The 23739-nt window shown below is 40.6% G+C and overlaps 2 protein-coding genes across 4 annotated transcripts in view; both read left to right on the top strand.

The window, feature by feature from the left end:
* LOC102055674 (glycerol-3-phosphate acyltransferase 3) overlaps positions 1-21480 on the top strand; it is a 33801-nt gene extending 12321 nt beyond the window's left edge. For 2 of the 3 annotated variants that reach the window (XM_027813023.2, XM_005444507.4), the window contains 11 exons: positions 5742-5814; positions 7410-7680; positions 9474-9548; positions 10204-10293; positions 11201-11294; positions 11564-11679; positions 13065-13120; positions 13460-13545; positions 14880-15008; positions 16170-16249; positions 16721-21480. In XM_027813023.2, coding sequence (XP_027668824.1) covers positions 7436-7680; positions 9474-9548; positions 10204-10293; positions 11201-11294; positions 11564-11679; positions 13065-13120; positions 13460-13545; positions 14880-15008; positions 16170-16249; positions 16721-16835 — 1086 coding nt within the window. In that variant the 5' untranslated portion in view covers positions 5742-5814; positions 7410-7435 and the 3' untranslated portion in view covers positions 16836-21480. The remainder of the gene's footprint in view (positions 1-5741; positions 5815-7409; positions 7681-9473; positions 9549-10203; positions 10294-11200; positions 11295-11563; positions 11680-13064; positions 13121-13459; positions 13546-14879; positions 15009-16169; positions 16250-16720) is intronic. The other variant, XM_027813024.2, reaches the window with a different exon arrangement.
* Positions 21481-21655: 175 nt separating this feature from the next.
* Positions 21656-23739, top strand: part of LOC102055839 (glycerol-3-phosphate acyltransferase 3) — a 31047-nt gene continuing 28963 nt past the window's right edge. The window contains exon 1 of the mRNA XM_005444508.4: positions 21656-21735. The gene's annotated coding sequence lies outside the window, so the exon portion shown is untranslated. The remainder of the gene's footprint in view (positions 21736-23739) is intronic.

The raw sequence follows: 23739 nt of genomic DNA, 5'->3' as shown, positions 1-23739 counted from the left end.
TACTGGTATCTTGAGTCAGAGGCTTGTGGCACTTGGAATTGATTTCATCAGGCACACTCATGTCAAACACAAACATGAGGAGGTCTTTGGACAGCTTTGCTGCTGCAGTTGGCAGACATTAAAATAATTTCTGTATCTTTTCCCCTATGCATTTCCCAACTTTGAAGGATGTTTGACCCACTCAGTGGGTGTTTTATATAGGAAGGCACTTCTTTTTGGAAAAGCACGTTAAATGTTTTTCTGTCCACAGTTTTCGTAACCGATTATGAGCATGATAATTTTGTATTCACAATGTGGAAGATTCATTTATCAAAATAGAATTAATTAAGTTAATTGTTACTTGATCAGATACAGCCTTTTATGCCTAGTTCCCCATTACTATAGCAACTAATAACAGGAAGAGCACAGCTCCATATACTGCAGGTCAGGCTGGCTTGTTTTGTTCTTTAGTTTAAAGTTGTTCCGTAACTGTCCTGGGGGCAAAAAAGCAGTTTCCTCTGTTTTAATCTTACAATTAGTTTCCACTGTTTCCTTTGAAGTATTGTTCAAATGTGTCTCATAGTGACAAAAAATGAGTACTAAGAGCTATCTTGATGGGAAATGGGAGAGAGAGGGAACGGAGGGAATGTGTTAGGTCCCATTTGCTCGTGCTTTGGCTCATGTGGCTCTTTGCAAGTAAGGGTAGGGCTGAGAAATGCTGAGTTAGAGCTTGTGCATGCAATTGCTGGGCCTAATCTTGAAGTCCTGGGGCTGGTTCACCGGAACATGGCTGAAATTGCTGCTTGGGATACAGTTAGCTTTAAAACAGGCTTATACGTGCCCTTTGTTCAAGAGAAGAACAACTTGACATTGATAACCTAGTGAAGTGTCAACTTGTTTCTAGCTGTGACATTATCTACCTGAGATCTTGCTAACCGGGTAATGCACAAAGACCATCCTTGATTCCTGTTGTTAGCCTGAATGGTGAAATAGGATGCCTTACCAAATAGCTAAGCTGAAAATGCTGAAAGAAGATGCTTAGCCATGTATTAGCACACTACTGACTGTATTACAGGAATATCAGTGCTCTAGGAAGTACCAAACAACTTGTTGATGTTTCACCAAAAATCCAAACTTGAGCACTGTAACTGGATTTTTCTATTGTGTTGCATTTGATTTAGTTTGTTAGGTAGACCAGTGAAATTAACAGAAAACTGCTCACCTGAGAATGGTTCGTATTTGCTTCTTACAGATGTAATTGACTATTCACATTGGGAGGCGGAGGGAAAATGTGTTTTATTTTCTTCCATGTTTTGTCAGTTGGAGAAAAAGAGTGGAGACTGAAATCAAGGACTTTAAAGTCACAAGATATTTTTTCAAGATTGTGTTTTCAAAGAAAGCATCTCTGTAGCCCTTACTGAATTTGATGGGACCTCTAGGTATTTTAGGATAAAGCCCAAATTTGCAGATCTATTACTAAGCAGTGAGTAATGGTGGCATATGATGAGATAAGTAATTTTGATTTCCTGACTTCACTGAAGTGTTTTATCAGTGTGAACAGTGACTTGAACAAATGGGTAAGATGTATTATATGTATGGAATTAATTTGTACCCTTTGCTGCTTCTCCATCGAGAAATCTAGATACTAATTTTTCAGAAACAAAACAAACCTTTTCACAAAAGCAAGATTCAAGGTTTGAAATTTTTGGGGGTGATTGCTTGTGGGGTTTTTGGTTCTGTGTTTTGGGTTTTTTTGTTTTGGTGTATTTGGGTGCTTTTGTTTTTTGAGGATGTGGATAGTATGATAATAAAAGATCTCCAAGACTGTAATTTCTCAGTTGCATAACTATTAGCCCATAATTATTATTACTACCATCAGTTCATCTTCATAATTTTGGGAAATATTTTAAGGATAAATTTGGTTGGTTTCCAATACGCCTGTAAGCTTTTATTTGTGAAATAATGTCTTTTTTCTAAGCTTTGTATTTGTTTGTCTGTAACAGGGTTTGGTGGAAGTGATGATACTAGCAAAGCTATGCTAGGGACATGATTCTAGCTTTTTAGCTTTGCAGCTGCAAAAAAAAAAATGCATTTGCTAAAATGAAATCTACATCATACTCTCACAGTCCTGTGGAGAGTCAAATAAATATGTTAAACTGCTGTAGCTCCATTTGCCAAGAATCTTGTGGAATGTTGTGATCTGAGCTTCTGTATAAAATTGGTGTATTGTTTCTTGAGAAATATTCATGTGTAGGAAAGACATCAGCCATCTAATAATTGTGGATATTCTTTGAATTGATAGCTCCCTTGTACATTGAGGTAGCTGGTATGCTGTTAGCTCCCACTGGAGTACCAGGTGTTGCAGCCACTTAAGCTAGTAGAAGCAGCTCATTGGCGTGCTTTGGAGTACATGGTTATCCTGAGCTAGCCACTGCATCAAAAAACAAAGAACTGATACTTGTGCTTTTATCCCAAACAAATGTTTGGAACCCTTCTCAACGCATTTCATCTGCCTTCAGTAGAGCAGCCAGGAGATTTGTGAGTGCTTTTTGCCATCTGATTACAGACAAGTTGCTGCTTGCACATCCTCTCAGACATGCAATGTAATACACAGTTCATTTGATCTGGGTTCTTGTCTGGGAAGTGGAAGCGGAAATGAGGCCGGACAGAAAGGGCTGTTGGATGAAAAGGTCCTAAGTGCTTGATCTTAGATGGTAATTTTAGCTTGCAGTAAAAAACTATTGACCTTCTCTTTGTAATTGTATGTGGAGACTTTACATAGAGTAATTGTTCTCATGCGTGACAAAGGCCTTGGGGCAAAGTCAAGAAAAGGATTGAAAAAAGCCAATGTAACGAGTGATTAGAAAAAGCTTTCCTGAGAACATAGGAGAAGAGGCCATAAACTATGGGAATGTAGAGGGAGAGAGGCAAAACCAAATTATTACAGTATGGAAAAATGGAGTACCAAACAACACCCCAAAATGTACTTAAGAGGAAAGAACACAAGAAGTGAGATATTTTTTTTTTTAAATGAACATTCCATAATGTATAGCTCTTCGTGTCATGTACTATGAAGAAAGTAATTAATAAAAGAAGTATTAGGTACCCTTATTTTGTTCAGAATCTAATTAGAGGAATCCTCAAACAAATGGGCTGTTGGAGTTAAGCTGTCAAGTCTTCAGTATTCCAGCTGGGATCACCTGCTGGATGTTTGGACATGTTGCGTCCACTTCAGAAATGGGAGGAAGGCAAGTACAGCACCCGAGTTCTCATTTGGTCAGCAAACTTAGAAATTAAGTTGCTCCATTTAACACTTAAATTCTGTGTTTGTTGCAACATCCATGTTTTTGTAAGGTATTTAAAACATGCTTTCATTACTGTTTTGCAACAAAGACCAGCATGACAGCTCTGTCTCAATACTGTGCAAAACAAAGGCAATCACAAAGCCTTTTTGAAAACAAATCAAACATACAGATGCCACTGAATGCAGAACAGCATAAAAGCTACTCTGCTGGGTCAGTCCAGACTTTCACCCAGACAGAGCCTGGTTTTGGCAGGCATCAACTCAGTTGCTTGATGAAAAGCCTAAGAGCTGAGTGCTTGTATGCCACATTGCCAGGAATACCCTCCCAGATGCTTGCTTTAGCCTCCCATGCCAATTAGAAAGTTAGGAGAGTTTTGTGTCCTGTGATGATTTTCATCCATATTTTTATGCAACTGCTTCAATTTCTGATGATCTCTGGCAATATGTCCTGGACAGTGAAGTCCATAACCTACTCTGCCCAACACTTTCATACGATATTCCCCAGTTCTTGTATTTTGTCCCACCGTTACACTGTGCTATAAGGCAGGACTTTATACTTCACTAGTAAACTTTATAATTTTTTTGTTGGTTTTGACTTGTCTTGCTCATTTGAATTGGTTAACATATATTGTGAGTCAGCTTGGTCAGTGATTATCACCCTTTTCCTACCTGTGCTTCAGAAGCCAGCCTCCTCGATGTGTTCCAGATCCTCCGCGATAGTATCAGCAAGCTCATTTCTGGCAGTGCTTGCTAGCTGGCAGGTGCCTGTTCATGTAGGAGGACTGAGATGGGCAAGATCAGGGTGGTAGACAGGAGACATGAAAGCAGGGAGTGAGGCTTTGTTTGCTGAACTAGGGGATTTTTATTTTTTTCCTCCCTCATACCATGTAACTATTCTAAAGGATATTTGCGAAGGGGTGAAGACCAGCAGTGCATTATGAAGTGATTAAGTCTGACATGTCTGCCATTACTCTCTTCTGCGATACCCTTGTTCCTATGCCATATATTCTTTCATTTCTCAGTGTATGGGCTGCTGTTCTCATGACATCCCCTGTCTCCCCAGTTCTGAGCAACTCTTTATGTGTTGTAAAAGATCGAGACGGATGATGTAGCAGTTTACCTTTCTTAGGGAATGATTGGGAAGTATAGACAAGTTGAAGGTCTGGGATTTTGGTGGGTTTTTTTGGTTTGTTGTTTGTTGTTGTTGTTTGTTTTGGTTTGTTTGTTTGATTTGGTTTGGTTTTTTATGGTGTTATAACAGATGGTTTGCATGGAGTTAAAATACAGCATCACTGCCTGTTCTGCTTTCTCTTTTCTTTTCAGATGGCCAGCAGAAAAAGTCAACTAACAGTAACTGAAATATCCTAACTATGCTGAGCTAAAGTGTCCCTTTTTTGTTACTGACTTAAACTTCAATAGTTACAGAAGGAGATGGTAGAGAACTTAAGGATGGCAAAAAAGCTAGTTGGTGATGTTGGCACATGCAACACATTGTAATGTGGTAAAGACTGTTTTGAGATCATGCTTCATGGTGACTTCAATCGCTGCGTATGTCAGTAAGAGGGGAATAAACTGTTTAGCAAGAGTTTGTCCTTATCTGTTGTAGGTGGGAAAGCCTTAATAGCAGGTGAGGACATAACCTGAGCGGGTCATTGATACCTTAATAATGAGAAGAGCTTACACACAAGTGTCCTGTGTCCTTTGTCAGGGCAGATATCTTGATGTAAATATGGGAGGATCTAGTACCCATGAGAGCTACTATTTGTATGTCTATATGTGTATGATGGAAACATTCAAAACTATGAAAACTTCAAAAATTAGCAAAATCAAATATACCAATATGCCTAATGGAGAAGTTTTATGCTGCTGTGCGCAGGGAGGAGAAACTTGGTTTAGTTCAGAAAGGTGAAGATGGGGAAGGGTGAGAGCTCATTACCAGAGCTACTACTACAGAGATACTACGGATATGAAATGATCCCTCCTCTGTTTTCTATTAAGAGAAACTGCATGAATGCCCTAAAACTGTGGTAATGTCTTTTATTCTGAAAATCCATTTTTAGATCTATTTTTCCGGCGTGTCTCTAATGTCAGCGATAGTATTTTGCATCATTCTATTGCCTGAAACTAACTGGGGAAGAGAGGGTTTTGGACCCGTGGACCTCATAGAGTCTCTTAGGTAGTACAGTAATTTGTGGGACCCCAGGGAAAAAACAACTGCCTGTGTCCTGAAAAGAAGTTTTGTCATTTTCAGGAAAAATTGTTTGGCTCAAAGGTAATCTATGTAACAAATGAAACAAGGAGGTGTGCAGGACAGCCTTCAGGCTGAATTTGAAAAATGAAAATCTAAGACCTGGCTTCAATAAGAGAGGTTCAGACAATTCACCTAAGGTAATTACAGAATGCCTGGAAATGATGAAATGAAAACCATCAACATCTACTTTTCTTGTTTTGGGAACAGTGGGCCACCCTGCAGATTGAGGAGGGAGTAAAAAAGCAGAAGGCGCTGGCACTTGAAAATTTAATCTCCACTGGTAAGATCTCTGAATGAAGGTGACACAGCACTATTTGTCTTGTAAAAAGGCAACTATTTTAATATCTTACCTAGAAAAGAGTAAGCAGAAACATAAATTGCATTTGATGTTAAGTAAGAAAACTGGAATGGCCAAAATGGACTTTGTGCAAATAACTGCTGAGGTTACAAACTACAAAGAGACCTTAAGTATGTTATAAGCAAGACAATCAGTGAACAATGGAGTCTTCTAAATAAAAGATGTTAGAGACAGTGTGGGTATAGAAGGACATTGCCGATAAGCATTTGGGAAGCTGTCCCTGTTTTCATGAGTATTTTGTACTTTCTGACTTCATCACCTCTCTTTAAGAGATTAGGAGAACAGAGTATTCTTTGCCCTTGACATTCCTCTGTATGGATTCTCTCTTGCTTCTTGTAACTCCTAGCATGCAAAAAGCCAGGGTCTCTCAAGTAAAGAAGCTACACTGTCCCACAGATCACAGTTACAATTTGCATTCTTCTCTAAGCATGGGGTTAAAATCTGAAAGACCAATTTATTTTTTTTTTCTCTTCCCAACTATTTTTCCTTTCTTCTTTGACCAAAGGGGACTGGATTAAGTTCTCATAATAATCCTTTTACTTGTAGTGCCATTTTCAGTCACTAGTCATGTGGACTGTTTGGTTTGTCAGAATTTCAGGTCTGATGATTTTCTGAACATTGAAGGTTTGATCAAAGTGCAGCTGGAGGAAGGTTTTGTGATTTTGATCAGAAGGTAGCATGTTGATTAAGGCAAATTAAATGTATGTTGTATAATGCATATCTAATGTCCTCCAGTTACACCACCCCACCCCCCCAAAAAAAGGCAAACAAAACCCCCAGGTGTTAGCTGGTATGAGTCAATAAAATTTTAGTCACTGTAACCAGCTAGGTAAGAATCTGGTCTCAGAGTGGCCACAGCAAACATCACTGAGACTTGCTGTGTGGCTGGCCTATGAGGTATAATTTTAGAGATATGGAGCATGAATGTGTTGTCATTCTTCCTGCACAACACTACTGTGTTACACTAGGTATATCTCAGTGGAAAAATCTAGACATTTCTTGAAGTTTCTCGGTAGTGAAGTGACTCCTAAAGGAGAAGGGATATGTGAAGAGAGAAGGCTCTGAGAAAAAATACCAGAGAAAGATGTTTGCTATTGCTGGGAAAAAGTAAAACTAATCAACAGCAGCAAGAACAACTGTAGAAACACTGCCTGAATTTGAGTCAAAGGACCAGGAGGGGTCTGCAATCTTAGCAGTGCACTATTGGCATTTCTGGGTGTGTGTACATATGTTGTTTGCTAAATGACAATGAAGTAGGTGTTGTGCTCAAGGTTTTATTTGCAGCTTGCTCTGAATGCTTTTTTCCTTTCCTCAACCATTGAGTGGTGTTACGTGGCACAGGATTAGACAAGTAACTTGTGGAATTAAAAGCCAGTATGTAAATGAGGCATAACAATGCAATTATGGTGCTTGGAGTAGGAGGAGAGCTATTTCTAAAAGGCATGTGTATTTTGCTCGTTTTGGAATCCGTACTGTCCATTCCATTGTGTGGAAGGAAGACTCGTTTCCTCCTGCAGGGATTGTCCAGAGAGAGGAAGCCTCCATGGAAGAGGCGATTGCTGGCCACTGCCAAGGATGCTTCAACCTTGCTGATGTTATGTACTTCTCAAAGAAGGGGTGTGAGGCAGTTGCAGAAGATGAAGTCACCCAGCGGTTCTCCTCTGAGGAGCTGGTGTCCTGGAATCTCCTCAGCAGAACCAACGCTGACTTACACCATGTCAGCTGGCAACTGACCATTGTGTGGGTCGTTGGGATCCTAATTCGGTATTGTCTTCTGGTGCCTTTCCGGTAAGCCAGGTGTAACTTGTTGGGATCTGGTTTTTGTGTTACTACTTATAAAAAATGTGAAATTATATGCTGTTGACTAGTGCAGAAAGGAGAACCTAGCATTACTTTGTTTTCCAAGATGTCATTGAAACATAAATATTGCTAAAAGAAAAAACCGCGCTGAAGTTGTACATTTCTCAAGTTCTGTATGTTTTATTAGTAATTAATTTGTTTTTAAAATCCAGCAAAACTTTACAGAAACTATCTGAAGATTTTTTTGCTATGTAAAGTAACGATTTTTTCAACTGAAAGGATCAGGCCCTACCTGCCTAAGAGACAGGGAAACTGTATGCTGAACACTTGGGATTTGAAGCAAAGCCAGTGTTGAGGGAGCACAGGGATGGATGGGAAAGAGAGACATCTACTTGGAATGTATTATGTTTCCAAACTTTTAAAATTTTCTATTAAGCAAAACCAGCCTTTATCATATTGACGAAACAGTTACAAATATTCATGTGTTCTTGTAAAGAGCAGGAGCTTTTAAATTTCCTTGTTCCTTTGATGGGAGGACAGTATATTTAAAACATAGCTGCAGCACATACAGGGATTTCATACAGTCAGTCACATAGTAGAGCACATGTGCCTGTGTGTAAGCTTAGATATGGAGCTTAAGAATACAACATTCGTGTACAAATAGCTTCAATATTGGTCTTGCTCAGCCATTAGTAACGAATAACATTTAATTTTCGTGATTATATAGTAGCTTACAGCTTGGGGTGGAAGTACATATTGAAATTTCTGGATAGGTTATTAAAAATGAAATGACAAGTCCCTTTTGGCATTGAAAAATGTCATCTGCGTTAAAGAACACTAGCCTACTTGCTGTTCTTTTCCAACATGATCGTTTCTTTACCATATGATAGCTTCAGATCAGAGTGTAGTGCTTTTTGGAAGATAGACTCCAGGCAGCACAAGGTTTTGTATTCAATGCAGGTTTCACAGAATCACAGAATGGTCAGGGTTGGAAGGGACTGCTGGAAGCCATCTAGTCCAACCCCCTGCTAAAGCAGGCTCACCTAGAGCAGTAGCACAGAATCACATCCAGGCAGGTTTTGAATGTCTCCAGAGAAGGAGACCCCACAGCCTCTCTGGGCAGCCTGCTCCAGTGCTCTGTCACCCTCAGATAAAGAAGTTCTTCCTCATATTCAGATGGAACCCTCTGCCTTGCAGTTTGTGCCTGTTGCCCCTCGTCCTGTCACAGGGCACCACTGAAAAGAGCCCGGCCCCATATTCTTGACACTTGCCCTTAAGATATTTGTAGACATTGATAAGATCCCCTCTCAGTGTTCTCTTCTCCAGGCTAAACAGGCCCAGCTCTCTCAGCCTTTCCTTGTCAGGGAGATACTTCAGCCCCTCATCATCTTTGTAGCCCTCCGCTGGGCCCTCCCCAGCAGCTCCCTGTCTCTGGAACCGGGGAGCCCAGCGCTGGGCACAGCACTCCCGGGGCGGCCTCCCCAGGGCAGAGCCGAGGGGCAGGATCACCTCCCTGCGCCTGCTGGCCATGCTCCTCCTCATGCCCCACCCCAGGATATCATTGGCCTTTGTAGCCACAATATATAAGTTAATACAGCAGGATTGAGTGGAAACGTGCTCATATTATCTGGTTGGCCTTAACTGGTTTGTATTGCTAGTTAGATGCTATTAATAGTGGAGGGATGAATTTTGAAATGGATCAAAGGGTTAAATAAAACCTTTTCTTGGTTGCTTTCCCAGTTTTGCTTCTTAGCATTTAATTTTGATTGTTTGCTTTGTAGCATCTGCTTGTCTGTTTTCAGCATTCTCTTGCTGGTCTTAGTCACTACGGTAGTAGGACGGTTTCCGAATGGCAGGTAAGTGCTTGCTGAGGTCTCCGCTTTTTTTTTTTTTTTTTTTTTTTTTTTATTTCTTTAAGGATTTGAATTAGTGTGGTGTGTAAATCTGCTTGAGTCCAAAGGGTTAATGTGGACTATCATGGGGTGACTTTTTCTCTACTGTAAACTCAGAGCACTGTGAGAGAGAGTATGGCAATGGCATCTGAAAGTGGACATGCAATGTAACCCAGATAGAGTATGCTCTATTTGAGTCAGAACAGGGCAAGTAAATCATCTGTCCTGAGCGACTGCATATTAATACTGTGAGACTGTTATGTCCTGTCAGTGCAAAAAACCTCAAATGTGTTCTACCAGCTAAATATTTTTATATTATTAATGTTAATGAATGAGTCAATAGCAGTGGCTTTCAGAGAAAGTTTATAAAACAAAATCCTGATTGTTTTCTTCTCTGATTTGAATCTGGTGGGTTTAGCATAGATTACAGTAGAAGAACGGAACAAGAGTATCTGTGATACCTGATAAGCTCCTCCTGCATGGAGGTGTTAGTGCAGGTAATCTGCTTAGTATGGTCTTTGTTGTAACAGCTATTGGGAATAATTTGAAGAGTTTACATTACATTGTTCTGTGAGCAACTACATAGAAATGAAAATGTATGTATGTCTATTTCTTACAGAATTAAGTGCTGGCTGAGCAACCAGGTTCAGATGATATGTGCCACATTAGGTGTCCGATGTGTGGGTGGTCTTGTTCATTTCCACAACAGGTGAGTGTGCCACCCTGCTCTTGTTGGTTTGGTATTGATTTCTTACAGTACTCAGTGTATCAAGTTTCAGAGTGGGATTCTTATTCCATTATTGCACAGATACTATGATGGTACAATTTGATCCAGGAAGCTGTTTGGATCATCTAGACTCTGTTGAGATGTTTGCATGCCCCACTGTGTTTTCTGTTGTGTATTGGCAGGGTATGTGAAAGGGAAGTAGTACTGTATTCTTGGTTAAATATACCCTTAGAAATTTATCTCAATGTTTGTTATGAATGTATTATAATCACATGCAAGAGTATCACCGTAAAATGTTCAGCTGTTCTATTAGCTGATCTATTTGGTAAGTAATTCTTCATGCTCTCTCCTAAAGTAAGTTATGGATGGTATTTCAGTAAGTTTTCATAAGATCTTGCTTGCTTACTGATGGAGCTTTATGTAATGGAGACTTCTGAAATATTTTTTTTTGTTTATACTTTAGAAAACAAGTAAAATCATGCTCTAGTGTCTTTGCTGTTAAGGGTTTGAGTGTCCGAATAATCTTTGATATATGCCTCTATGAATACATGCAGCTAAAATGCTTGCTCCAATGAAGTCTTATATTCTCAGCTAAAGGAAACTGGTTTTGGTGAGATGCCAAGACGATGGAAATGTGAACAGACTCTTGAAAGTATGAGGAAGGATGACTTATCTGCTGTAAAGTGCTGCCAGAAGTTTTAACATATATCATAGTAATATTAGTATTTTAACATGCTTTGTGTTCTTCCACTTACTATGGATCTGTAGATAAGCTATGTTCCTGGAATGCTTTTGTCACAGAGAGTCTCGATTGTGGATGTATGGTCATTGGATGGGGCCTGTAGTCTGGAGAATAAACATTAAGTAATTACTTCTATGGTTGTTGCAGGGAAAACAAACCACGAGGAGGAGGCATCTGTGTTGCCAACCACACATCTCCATTAGATGTTCTAATCTTGGCAAGTGATGGATGCTATTCTTTGGTATGAACAAGAGAGTCGGTAAATATTGCTAATGTTGAGGTGCCTGTGGATGTAGTGTTAGGTAAAAGGATAAACTTACAGGTGGAAAAGGTGGGATTTGATAGCACTCAAGACTGCAAGATAATAGATACAGGCAGGTGTGTGCACACTTTTGTCCAAGATTGTTATACTTTGTGAATGAGCTTAAGAACTGGTGCATCTGTGTTCATAATTTTATTATTTAAGTGTGTGTGTGTTTGTACAGTAACCAGTTTCTTTTGGGCTTGCAGGTTGGCCAGGCACATGGAGGGCTTCTGGGACTCATTCAAAAATCTTGCATGCAAACCAGTCAGCATGTTTTGTTTGAACGCTCAGAAATGAAAGATCGTCATCTGGTGAGGAAAAAGTAAGGTAGTGAGGTGTTTGCTTAATTGTCCCGTCAGGCCTAGTAATTGTGAGGTCCAAGCATGAATTGAGACTGTTCTCACCCCGCATCTCTCTTTGGACAGCTGTAGGTTGTCATCAGTGTAAGGTTTGGAACTGCTCCACCAGTGAAGGTGCAGGGTATAGCAATTGTCTACTGAACTTTTGATCATTTGCCCTGTAACCTCTGGGAATTTCCACAGACAGGAAGGAGCCTGTTCATTCAGTTTTGAGGCTGATGATTTGGGACATCAGGACAGAACTTTGAGTTCTGTTAGCACATCTGCTTCCCAGATCGTGGTACATTTTTCATTGGCTCTGAGCATTGAATCTGGTTATATTTGCTGTGAGTAGAGCTTAAAGGGAGGCTGACTGTAGCAAGAAAATCAACCAACCAACCGAAAAAAAAACCCAAACCCAAACCCAGGGTACCACCTAACTGCTAAACACCGGAGGAGCACTCTGGAGAAGTGTCAGTGTGTTTGCTTACTGCCTATACTGCTCTCCGGGCCTGCAGTATTGATTCCTGGCAAAGACAGCATGTTGGACTTAAGGGACGTGAACAGGATTGACTCAGTGTGGCAGTTCTTTCATTGTCAGTATTCTCAGGTGTTCACAGAGGCTGTTCGTAGTCATCCTAAATCTTCATGAAATAGGGTGCAACACAGCTAACATTAACTGTCTATAACAGTTTTTCTTAGAAAAATGGAGAAGGTCCCTTCCATGCTGGATTGTTCTCTGCTTTCTTTGGTGTGATGGTGGGGGTTTTTTTGGTTTTATATGCAGGCTGGAGATGAACTGCATGCTTTTGAGTCATAGGCAAGAGAGGTGTCTCAGAAAACATCAGATTTTGTGTGTTGGTAACCTGCTTACTCGTAATACATTTGGTTTTAAGTGATGCAGCAAATATAGTGAAATAGTGGCCTATCTCTTAACTAGATGCAGAGAATCATTAGGTAGCATAAAACTGATGTTATGAACCTAGAAGGCATGAAACTTAAAATATGGAATATACCTCAATCAAAAAAAAAGTTCAACTGTGTTCGTAGCTGGAACCTGTCAAAAATAAATGGCAAGTGATTGTTACATGCTCCAAGTACCACTGTTCTCTGACTTCATGTTAATTGCATTAAAATGGTGAAATAAAGACTGTATACAGTTTTGTAGAAGACCTGCTTCTGCAGTTAGCAAGTGATAACCTCTGGGATAAAGGCCTGAAACTAGCACACGTCTTGGCTGAGGCTACTGACTGGCAAAGGGCAATTGGGCAAGGGCTTTTCTTGTCCTATGTAAGAAGTAATGGATGTTTAGATTCTTGGCCAAATGAAAATATGAAGTATACACTGAAATTTTGTTTTCTCTCCACAGAATTAGAGAACACATTGCAGATAAGGCCAAATTACCCATTTTAATTTTCCCAGAAGGTAGGAAACAAATATATTGATTTTATTGCTGCTCTTGCCACTGAGTGGAGTTTATTATACCCAGTCTTTTCAAGTGAGATGTTAGGTTTTACTCTGTAGAATTAACTAGCTCTTGTGAGAGATTGAAAGTGAGATTCTAGTATTTTGCAACAGTTTTATGACAGTCTTATTTGCTTTAGCTTATAGCATAATGGAAGAGAGAACAGGCTCTGGGATTGTGTTTCAGAACTAAAACTTACTTTCTCCTTTAGCAACTAAAGTCTCCTTAAAGATTAGGATTCTTTTGATGATATTTTTCTTAGAGTGGATTAAAACTTAATCTGTTTTAACTCTGGGCAGGTACGTGCATAAACAACACATCAGTAATGATGTTTAAGAAGGGAAGCTTTGAGGTAGGAGGGACCATCCATCCAGTAGCAATCAAGGTAACGTGTCTGCATGTTTCCAAACACAGAAGGATTATTCACAGAAACTTCTCATGTCGGAGAAGCTGTTTGCGGATAAACCTTAAACAGGGGTTTGCTCTGTGTGAATAGGGTACTGAATAAGCCTGAGAAAATGGATTCTTTTCATGGTGCTCAATATCTCGCAGGTCAGTGCAGTATGGCAAACGTTAACACTGCATATTTTTACAACTGATTAACGAAGAACCTGAAAAGCACAGGTGCAATTACTGTGTTGTGTGTTCAGTTATTGATACCGAAAAATCGGATACAAAACTCTCTTAATACCCAGTTTGGAGTGTTAGAAAGCAGCATGCTTTATTTTTGGAGCTGGATGCACGGGGGACAAGTTCTGCCCCATGTGCATACAGGCTTTGTTTGCTGTTTATATGGCTGATCTATACGTATTAATGACATTTCTGAAAAACTATTGGCATATTCATTACAGTTCCAAGAACTACCTATCATATCCACACTCTTTGCTACACATGTGTGGCCTGATGGGTCGGGGGTCCTCTGGTGGTCGTTTGGGACATCTTCATCTTCTTTGTCATCTTCCTCTTCTTCTTATCCTTTTCATGACCTTTTCTTCTTCTGGCCCTGTTTCAGCTCTCTTGGCTCATGTCTTCATTTCGGACATTATTCGGTTCCTATCTGGTTAACTAAACCATACAATGCTGCATTCTACTAGTAGCTAAACTACATAATACAGCGTTGTACAGTTCGGCCATGTCATGGATACATTAGTCGCAACATTTACAGTTAAGCACACTGATAAAATTACTCCAGTATCATTCAGCCTGCTCTTTCTGTCCCAGGGCTTTTGTGTGCTCTGGGGATAAAGGCACTTTTCTTAGCACTCCCAAGGCTTTCTGAGTAGGTTTAGCCAAGTCACCCTAGCTTTAAATAGATTAGTTACATTTTTTGGAACTATAACGTTGCCTAATCTTACAAAAATCATTATAACTGGTGTGAGCATTGTCAAGGAAACCTTAGTAGTCAGCATACCTGTAGATGACAAGTCTTTACATTTTGAGTAGATCTATCTTGTTACAGTTGAGATGTTTCAACGGGTCTGTCACAGTTTGGGGTCCTGCATTGCTTTTAAAGGTTAATTGTTATAAACTTGTAATAAATGTTGAAATGTGGAGCTTTACTCTGGATTTACTACTGCTTTGAGGAAGTGTGATTAGATTTGCCCCTGATTTAACAAGTTGAACTGTGACTTCATGGCCAAAAAAGAACAGCTTATGTGATTTAAACCAAGGTATTTATATTGGTTTATATACTATGCCTTCCTTATTCTTGTCTTCCAGTATGACCCCCGCTTTGCAGATGCATTCTGGAACAGCACAAAGTATTCCATGATGACCTATGCTTTTAATGTGATGACCAGCTGGGCTATTGTCTGTAATGTGTGGTACCTGCCACCGATGATCAAAGAGGTACTTACGCTTTCTTTTTTTTATGGTTTGGAAATGCTCAGAAAGTGTTGTCTGGTAGAAAGTCTGCATTACTGCGCACAGTGTGTTGGCATTATATTTGTGAATCTTTATTGACAACTTAACGGACAAAGGCCAGAAAGTAACACTGTAGTCTTAAAAGTAAGCAGGCATGGATTTATGTGGGTTAGCTACCTTCAAGAAAAAACTACTTTTGCAGATATTCAGACATTTCTGCGCCATGCTTCCTATTGCTCCCAAACAGCATCTTTACTTGGGTGCAGTTGCCTTGCTTTCCTCTTCTCCCAGAAACTAGGAAAGATGATAAATTTGTGGGTTTATGCTGTGGGCGTCCTGTCCCTCGGCCTGGTGCAGACTTCCCTATTTTATTTCAGAAGTGATACATAGATCCAGGCCTTCTTTTCCCTTTGTCCTGGGGTGCTTCTGCCTTCTGTGTTCCCCCTTTACCTCCATCTGCACAGCTTCCTCCCACCTCCGTGTTTCTCAGCTCTGCAGCATATCCAGCTGATCCTTTGCTCAGCAGCTTTACCCCACAACCTGGCACAGCTTCTCTGCCTACTACCTGTGGGTATTGACCTGATACTAATGAAGTGGTCAAGGCCTTTGCTCCAGTAGTGCCCCAGTTTGGTACTGCCTACTCTGGTTTTGCTCAGCCCTAGTTTTGGCAAGGAAGCTGCTGTAATGCATGTATCTTCAGTCCTTTGCAGTTTGGGCAAACAGGCTCCTGAGAACTCACAATAATTCACTGGTCTTGAATGCACCAGGCCCCACCCATGTTCAAGGCATGCCATCTCCTCCAAGGGTGATCCCGTTGGTGTGTTCCCAGCTTTGGACTGATACTGAAATACTGGGAGCAGATGCATCCCCTGCTCTGGCCTAATCTGTGACCTCACCCTGTGTGTTGCTTGAGATTGCCTCAGAAACGGCAGAGCCTCCCTCTTAGTTGTTTTTGGCAGCAGATGGTGGCAAACCAGGCAGTGTTCCCCAAGACTAGCTAGCTGGAACTGCCCTGCAGGTCACGTTTGGCTTGTGGGCCTGACAGAAACCCAAGTGCCTGCTGTCTGGCAGAAAGTACCTCTTTAAGTGAGACATGGAGAAAATGTTTAAGTTGCAAAGCAAATTATTCATTTTTTTTTTTTTCAGGAAGAAGAAGATGCTGTTCACTTTGCCAACAGAGTCAAGGCTGTCATTGCTGCTCGAGGAGGAATGTCTGTGCTTCCTTGGTAAGAAGCAACACTTTTGAGGTTAGCGTTTAAAGTATGTTTAGGCATTCTGTATTCTGAAGCATTAGCCTGGAATCTGTTAAAACTTCTTCCAGATTTGCTTTGCTTGGGCTGTAGTCCATCACCCTTACTGACTGTGAGTCAGAAAACACTACTTTATTCCTTGAACGGTTCCACTAGAATAAATAGAATAATATACCATAAAAAGGAGAAATGGTGCTGACATGTGGATCTAGCCAGCAGGTAGTATTTGGTGAAAAGAAATTATTTGCCTGTTAAACGTGGGGTTAAAGGAAAGGTGTTTTTTGTGTTTTGTGGTAAGTCTTGGCAGCGCAGACTATTTAGCATTGTATTGCAAGAGCCAACATTTAGGGTGAAAAGTGCTTTGACTACATAGTCTAGTTATTGTAACGTTTTTCTGCCTTGACCCTGAGGTGAGCTCAGGGCTGTTTCTTTTCTGTATCTTTTCAGGGATGGGGGACTGAAAAGGAAAAAGGTCAAAGAGTCTTTCAAGGAAGAGCAACAGAAAAAATATTGCCAGATAGTAATAGAAAATGGATCTGTGGGAAACAGAAATGTTTGTTAATTTTGTATTATTTAATGTTGGTTTATCTCATTTTTCTGTGACTTATCTCCACCAGACAGTGGGCTATTTTTTTAATATTAAAACCAACGTATTTTCCTTCTGTCCCTGTAAGATATTTTGCATACGACACAGCAGGTAAACCATAAAGAGATAGTATTTTGCATTAAATAAGGATATAATTTTATAAATGAGATTTACAATATACAATTATCCTATAAATAGGAAGGTTTACTAGTAAAATTCTCTGCATTGTTGAGTGGGAAGAATCTGCAATAAAATTACTTAGGTTCATTAAAATACCATTATATTTTTTTAAACCTTTGAGTTAGCCTGAAGACTTAAATAGTAACTTCTCAACTTGTAATAAAACACCACTGTACTAGCCTCTCTCAACAACTTAGACTAGCAGTTTTCCTCTGTGCCACAGTCACTGTGTTGCTGGAGAGAGAGAGTCCTGATGTCAGACGTGGAGTTCACTAAAATATTTTTTTCTGAATTGCAAGTTGTAGAGGAAGTGTTGACTGTCAGAGGGAAAGAGGCAGTCATTGACTTTCCCCTCTGTATCGCAAGACCCGTGATGGCAACGTAGGAAATTTTACAGGGTCCCACTAACAAACAGCAGAACAGTGTCCAGGGCAGTCTGTCCCTGATGCCTGGGTGTGTGATGCTGGGATAAATTAGTCACAAGAAAGGACAATGTTGTAGAAAAATACATATTTTTTTTAAAAAAATATATTTTGTCTTCTGATTTTGCCATGTCCCTTTGTTACACAAATTAAAGAAAACCTATGACGTGACCTCTGTTATTCTCTGTCGTATTTATTTCTGGATAGCGACCTGCCTGTGATAATGCTTGATGTGAAGGCTACTGATTTGCTCTCTGGCAAGCCCACCCTCCAGAAATATACAGAGCAAGTGCACTTAAGGAATCTGAGATGGAAATATTTCTGTCACCCATCGTATTTCTTTGTATAAAATATTTGCTCTCCTGTTGAGTAGCTCCCACGTGGAAGAATCTGGCTTCTTTAATGATCTGAACATCACTAAAGAAGCACACATGGATAGGTGTTATTTTGCCCAAGCTGCTTTAAGACAAATGAGTTGGTAAGGACACTTAATAAAGTTTACGTGACAGCAGCCCCCTGACTGAGGTCTCAGCAGAGATGGAGGACCTGTCATGGTGAGCATAATACACCCTGCAGAAAGACAGATGCACAGATGTTCCATTGCATTGCCCAGCCCTGGAGGGTCTAGGAAACTAATAGCTAACAGAGGTGGTAACGGCCCTGAGGCTGCACGGCACAGAACTGAGCTCTCTTCTTCTGTGGCCAGGCCTGGTGTATCATCCCTGGGTCTAGTTGCTACAGGTATGTGAATTCTCTTGGTGGATCAGTCAGTTCAAATGTTGGGGTCATAGGTAAGCAGTAGGAGAAACTGCCCTTTTAAAAAGCTGTTAGCTCCCCAGGTAGGGAGAGTGCTAGCAGTGTGCCTACAGAGGAAAGTTGCTTCAGACTCTCCTATTGTGAAAGAGGTTCTGCTTGCTCCTGACCGTAGTAAGCTGTGCTTCCATGTCTGTTGAAGCTGTTGATTTGGTTTCCAAGTATAAAAAGCTGAAGAAATGTCACAGACTATCCTGACAACTGGTAAATCTCTTCAGTGTGCCAGAGCTTAAAATTGGGAGTTTTTCCTTTTGTGTGACTGATGTCTGAGAGTTGCTAACAGAGATTGCAGTTGTATGCAAGCGGTTAAGACAAGTGTTGGGAGCATCCTTCCCACACTACTGCATGCTTTCTTCCCGCTTGGAGGTAAAAGGGGAGACGGAACACGCAAAAAGAGGGACCAGAGACAGGAAAAGATGGGGTGATAAAGAAGAACTATTGGAACAGCAGTTTTCTTATTTGGGCTTTGCTTCTGTAAGACATTAGAAGATGACGGGCCTCTTTTCCTGTCCTGCAATACTTCCCCAGCTCACCAAGAGCAGAAGAGCCCTTGAATGTGTGATCCTCATTATGGTTACGACTCCAACTCTTGTAAAAAGTATAGCTCAGACCTCTGAATGTACGAGTATTACAGGTCACCTGTTGAGCTGCGGGAGGAGTGGTGATGTTGTCTGTATTTTCTCTGCCATTTTTTGGCTGTCTTAACAAAAGAAGTGAAAAACTGCGAAGTAAGTGCTTACGTATAGAATAGGGAAATTTAAAGCAAGTGATGAGCTTGTCAACAAGAGAAGTGGGGTTTGTTAGCTGCCAGTAAAAATGCCAACTTGACTTAAACTTTTTTGTCTTGCCCTGCTTTAAAGAAATGTTTCTTGGTTTTGGTCGTGCTTTCTTTACTTGCCTCCCATCTCCCCCTTTCCTTTCTCTTTCTATTCTGTATTTCATTTGCATTTATCAGCAGTAGCCTTGTAATTGCTTTTAACTGAAATTGTGTACTGCCCTTAGAGTACTGAGGTTGTGAAGGAATTGATTGTTTTCCAAAAGGACACCACAGATAAGTGTCTCTTTCTCCTCCAACAGGAGGATAAGGTAACAGTAAAAAGAACACGTTCTCATGATAGTATGTGAGTGGGAAGCTGGTAAACTGCAGCTTATTTTTCACAATCAAAGAACTCACACTTGTGTTATTCCTCCTCTTTGCTTATCTTCCACTGGTCTTGCAGCAGCCAGGCTTCTGAACTGTTTTTGCTCCTTTTTTCTCTGTTCCTTTGCAGGATCAAGTGTATCACAGTCTCATGATGATTGGTGCCAAGTGATAGGTTTAGATGGAAGTGAATAAATATTTCAGTGGATCAGACACTCAAACCCCCTGCCAAAAACCTTAAAAAAATATCTAAGTAACAGGGGTTTTGGCTTTTTTATTAATTGTTTGTGCAAGCTACGTTGGAGAAGCCTGTGGCTCTGTCTTCCTCAAGAGCACAAACTTCCTCTATTGTTTACTATTTAATGTATTTACCCTTCAGTTCCTTATCGAATGAGCCTTTCACTTCTGACTGGGTCGCTTCTTCAAATAAAACACGAGGGCCTTGTGATACGGCTAACCAGTGTAGGGAAGATGTACGTTATAAAATGTCGCCTTGCTTTGTAGTTTGGTGCTGTTGGCTAATACCTACATACTGAGCATCTAAGTGATGCTAACTGTTGCTGTGGCAGTAACACATCATGTTGGTGCAACTGAAGCAAACCAAAGTCCTAGGTACATTCATCCTGAACTTCTGAGATGCCTAAGACAGTGGGCCATGAGTTGAAAGTAAGTGTATGTTGGAACGAGTGAATGAAATCAGACCCTCTCGCTATGTGGGTTTGTCAGAGACTGAGTCAAAATAGCTGCTTATGCTGACTTTTGAAGACATTACTGTCTGATCAGCTGGTGCATGGAAAGCCAGATACACTTATAAACCCCACCTTTAGGTCCTTAATGACAGTTGTGCACCATGCCCAAGGTGCAGTGCAGAATCTTTGTACACAACATGGGTCCTGGGGTGGTCTGGGACCTTAAGTCACTTGGGTGCTACGCTGCTTCTGCACTGGACTGAAGGCTGGAGCTCTGTCCCCCGTATTTAAGGTCCTGAACCTTGAATAAGTGAGGGCAGCTCTCAGAATGCCGTAAAGGCTGAGTCACTGTGTCTAACATGCCTCTTCTTCCTCAAGCAGGCTTCCAAAACTGGAGCTTGAGAAGGAATCTGAAAGCATTTTTTTGGGTGGTTGCATTACTAAATTTTCCTTGGTTGGGAGTAGAAGACGTAAAGATGACTTATGCTTTGACCCCTTTAAACTAAATACGCTGTCTGAAATAGCTTTAACATCAGGTTCGTATTTCTGAGTTTTCATCCCTGGACTGTGGGGAGGTTATTTAGACATTACCGCTATTAATGTTTAAAGTATATTGTGCTGCTGTGCTACAAGGGTAAAGTAACCTGAATCAGGTTGTAACTATGCATTGTTAAGCAGTGTAAGGCGAGTTTCTGGGTAAATGACCATCATTGCCTTAATGTATTTAAGCATTTTTTTAGACAGGTTCTCTAAATTTCCTGGGCCTCCAAGAACATATGTGACTCAAAACCAATATAAGACAGAGTTTTTGAGGTCTCTTTTTATATATATAAATATACATTTTTTTTCTTCTCTCTGTGTGTGTGTATGTGTATATATATGTACTCACTTTGTACGTATATAAAGGGACGCCCAGATGCCTACTATCAATTAGGAGCATAGCATGAACATGAGAAAGAGGAGTTAATGATAACAATAGAAACATTACAGATTATTAGAAGACATAGTGACCTCTTGTACTCTGTGAGAGCTGAATGGGAATTTGCTGAAATGTCTAATATTTCACTGTAATGTACCTGCACGTTAAGTCTGATTTATGTAGCTAGAATCCTTTTATTCTCTTGACTCCAAATGTCTTTTTCTACAGCTGTATCTGTCTTACTTTGGAAAGGTCTGAAATGCTCTTCTCTCTCCCACTTCTGCTGACTTCTGCGTTATTGGGAGACACTGGTTTTTCCTAACCCGCTGTTTTTAAACGTGTTTCAGCGATTGCACAGGCGATCGTTATAAGAAAAGTGCAAACGGTGCCTCCCAGTGGCGGCTGGGTAACAGTAGCAAACGCCCTTGCACAGTCGCCTCGGCGTGTTTCATTGAATGCAGAGTTGCCCTAAATTCCAATGAACGAGCCTGTTATTCCTCCTACATTTCCAGGAAACCATGAAAACGTAGAAATAACTCTGCATACCCCAAACACCGGATCTTTGGTTATGAGTCATGGTGTACTACCAGCAAAGCTTGAGCTTGTTCTGAGTTTCAGCAGGCGGTGTTGCGTGGGGTTTCCCCAGGTCATCTCTTCCCTGTGACAAACCAAAATCAGAAATACTTCTGTCCTTCAGTTGCTTCAAAATCAGGTATGGGTCTCACCCCTGAGCTTTTATTTGTATTTTAAAATTCCATAGAGGGGGCAAGCTTGGGATGTTCCTGAAAGCAGTCCAACAGTTGCATTTGCTGTGATGTGTACCTTTCTTCAGTACCTTGATGCTGTTTGCTGCTGGTCTGGGGCCACTTTCAGAAGCAAATGTGTTTTCTTGATAATAAGGGAGATGTTCTGAACTTATTTTCTACCAGCAAGTGTTTCCTTGAGCTGTAGTGAGAACAACAAGCAATTAGTGCCAAACTCGATGGCCCAGTGTTTTATTCAGCCTCTTCCCTGTGCAGCTGCCCTGAACGAAAGTGAGGAAAGCAGCTCTTCAGTGGCGTCCGCTGTGAGCCCCAGGGCACTCTAAGGGGTGTATTCTGTTATGTGTGCGGTCTGAGGCCTGATTTCAGGTAGGCTGACGGAGAGAGCTCACAGAGGTGTTACAGGACCTCTGGGTTTTCAAGTCCTCTGTGGGATTTGCTTTTGGAAATGTTTGTGCTGAGGTGAAATACCAATTGCCGAGGCTCTTTTGAGTGTGCTTCCCAGCTGTGGCATGGATTGAGGGGTTCACAGGTTCATTTGGTTTTGGAAAAGTAGGCTTAGAAGTTAGTGGACATGTGGTGTAGAGAGGCACCTTCCTGGCTCTTTGCTCTTTTATTGTCGTTGTACAGACAGGAGGGACTTTAGCTTTGTAGCCATTTCTCCTCTTTCCTCCTCCTCTATTTATTACTCTATTTAACGATGGCTCCTCAATTAGTGTACCAGACTCCTTTGTGAGCAGGGTTCATCGTGATCGATTGTCATCAAGGCTAGCGTTTAGTACATCCAATCAATGATGTTCTATATAATGGCTGTGGTATTGACTGATTTCTAATTTTACAGTATGTTGAGCCCTGTTGAACTCTTTTAATATGATAATTGCTTTACTAATCGGTAGTCATGATTTGTGTGCAATTGCAGATTATTGACATCAGTTGATATCCCTTGGTATTTGTGTTTGACTATATGAAAGATGCATGTGGTGAAAGACATTTAATATCTACATGGTGGATATTAAATTGAGTAATATTGGGGAAAACACTATATACTTGCATACTGGACTTTTAAGAAATAAGTATATTTCTTCTTTCTGTATGGGATAGCTGTTAAATCCTACCTTTCAGGTTTATACGGGCATCTATTAAACAGCTTATTTTGGAACTACATCACAAACATTCATTTGCTCATACATTAAATACTGTGTTTATCAATTATATAACAGATTTTAAAAGATGCTTATCATATGGCTATGGGCAGTCTCCTTTACTCATATAATTTATCACTTTACATAAGATGTATGTAGACATGTTCAATAAAGCAAACTGTGTTACACCTCAAGTAACCACTCTGTTTGCCATGTCTTTATGAATATGATTTTATAAAATACACCTACAAGGGACTATACGCAGAGATATCTAATATAAAAAATAAATTTATGTTAGATTTGAGCTGTGGCTGGTTTCTATCCAGATGCCGTCTTAAACATTTGGGCTTTTAAGTGGTTCTTTGCATGTTGCGTCCTCGCTCTTTGCATTGCAGGTGTGCCAGGGGAATGTGGTGGGTGCACCAAGGGCGTTACACCGCACTGGCTGCTTCACGTGTCAAGCGGGGATGGGTCACTCTTGCTGTGGGACCAGGAGGTGGCAGTGCTGTATGCGTGTCTAACACTGCCGCGAGGACTAGAACCTTATTGATGCTCTTTTGGGAAGTACAAGCCTTCCTATCAGTTTAGAAAAAAGACGAAAAGATAAGTCAATTTACTAGACATCAGCATGGGGCTTTTTCTTCCTTAAAACACTGGCATGAACAGAATAGTACAGTATCATGTTAAGTGGTAATTTTTTTATATTGGAAACTTAAGTCATTAAAAAGATCATGACGTTCTGGAGTAATACTTACATATTTTTTTCTTGACTCTTTCTCCTCTCTAAGTGCAATAGAAAGCCAGGCTTCAGGT

This window comes from Falco cherrug, chromosome 1 (assembly GCF_023634085.1).
Source record: "Falco cherrug isolate bFalChe1 chromosome 1, bFalChe1.pri, whole genome shotgun sequence".
NCBI classification, from domain to species: domain Eukaryota; kingdom Metazoa; phylum Chordata; class Aves; order Falconiformes; family Falconidae; genus Falco; species Falco cherrug.
Note: the sequence above shows the minus strand (reverse complement) of the source record. Positions and strands in the feature narration are given on the sequence as shown.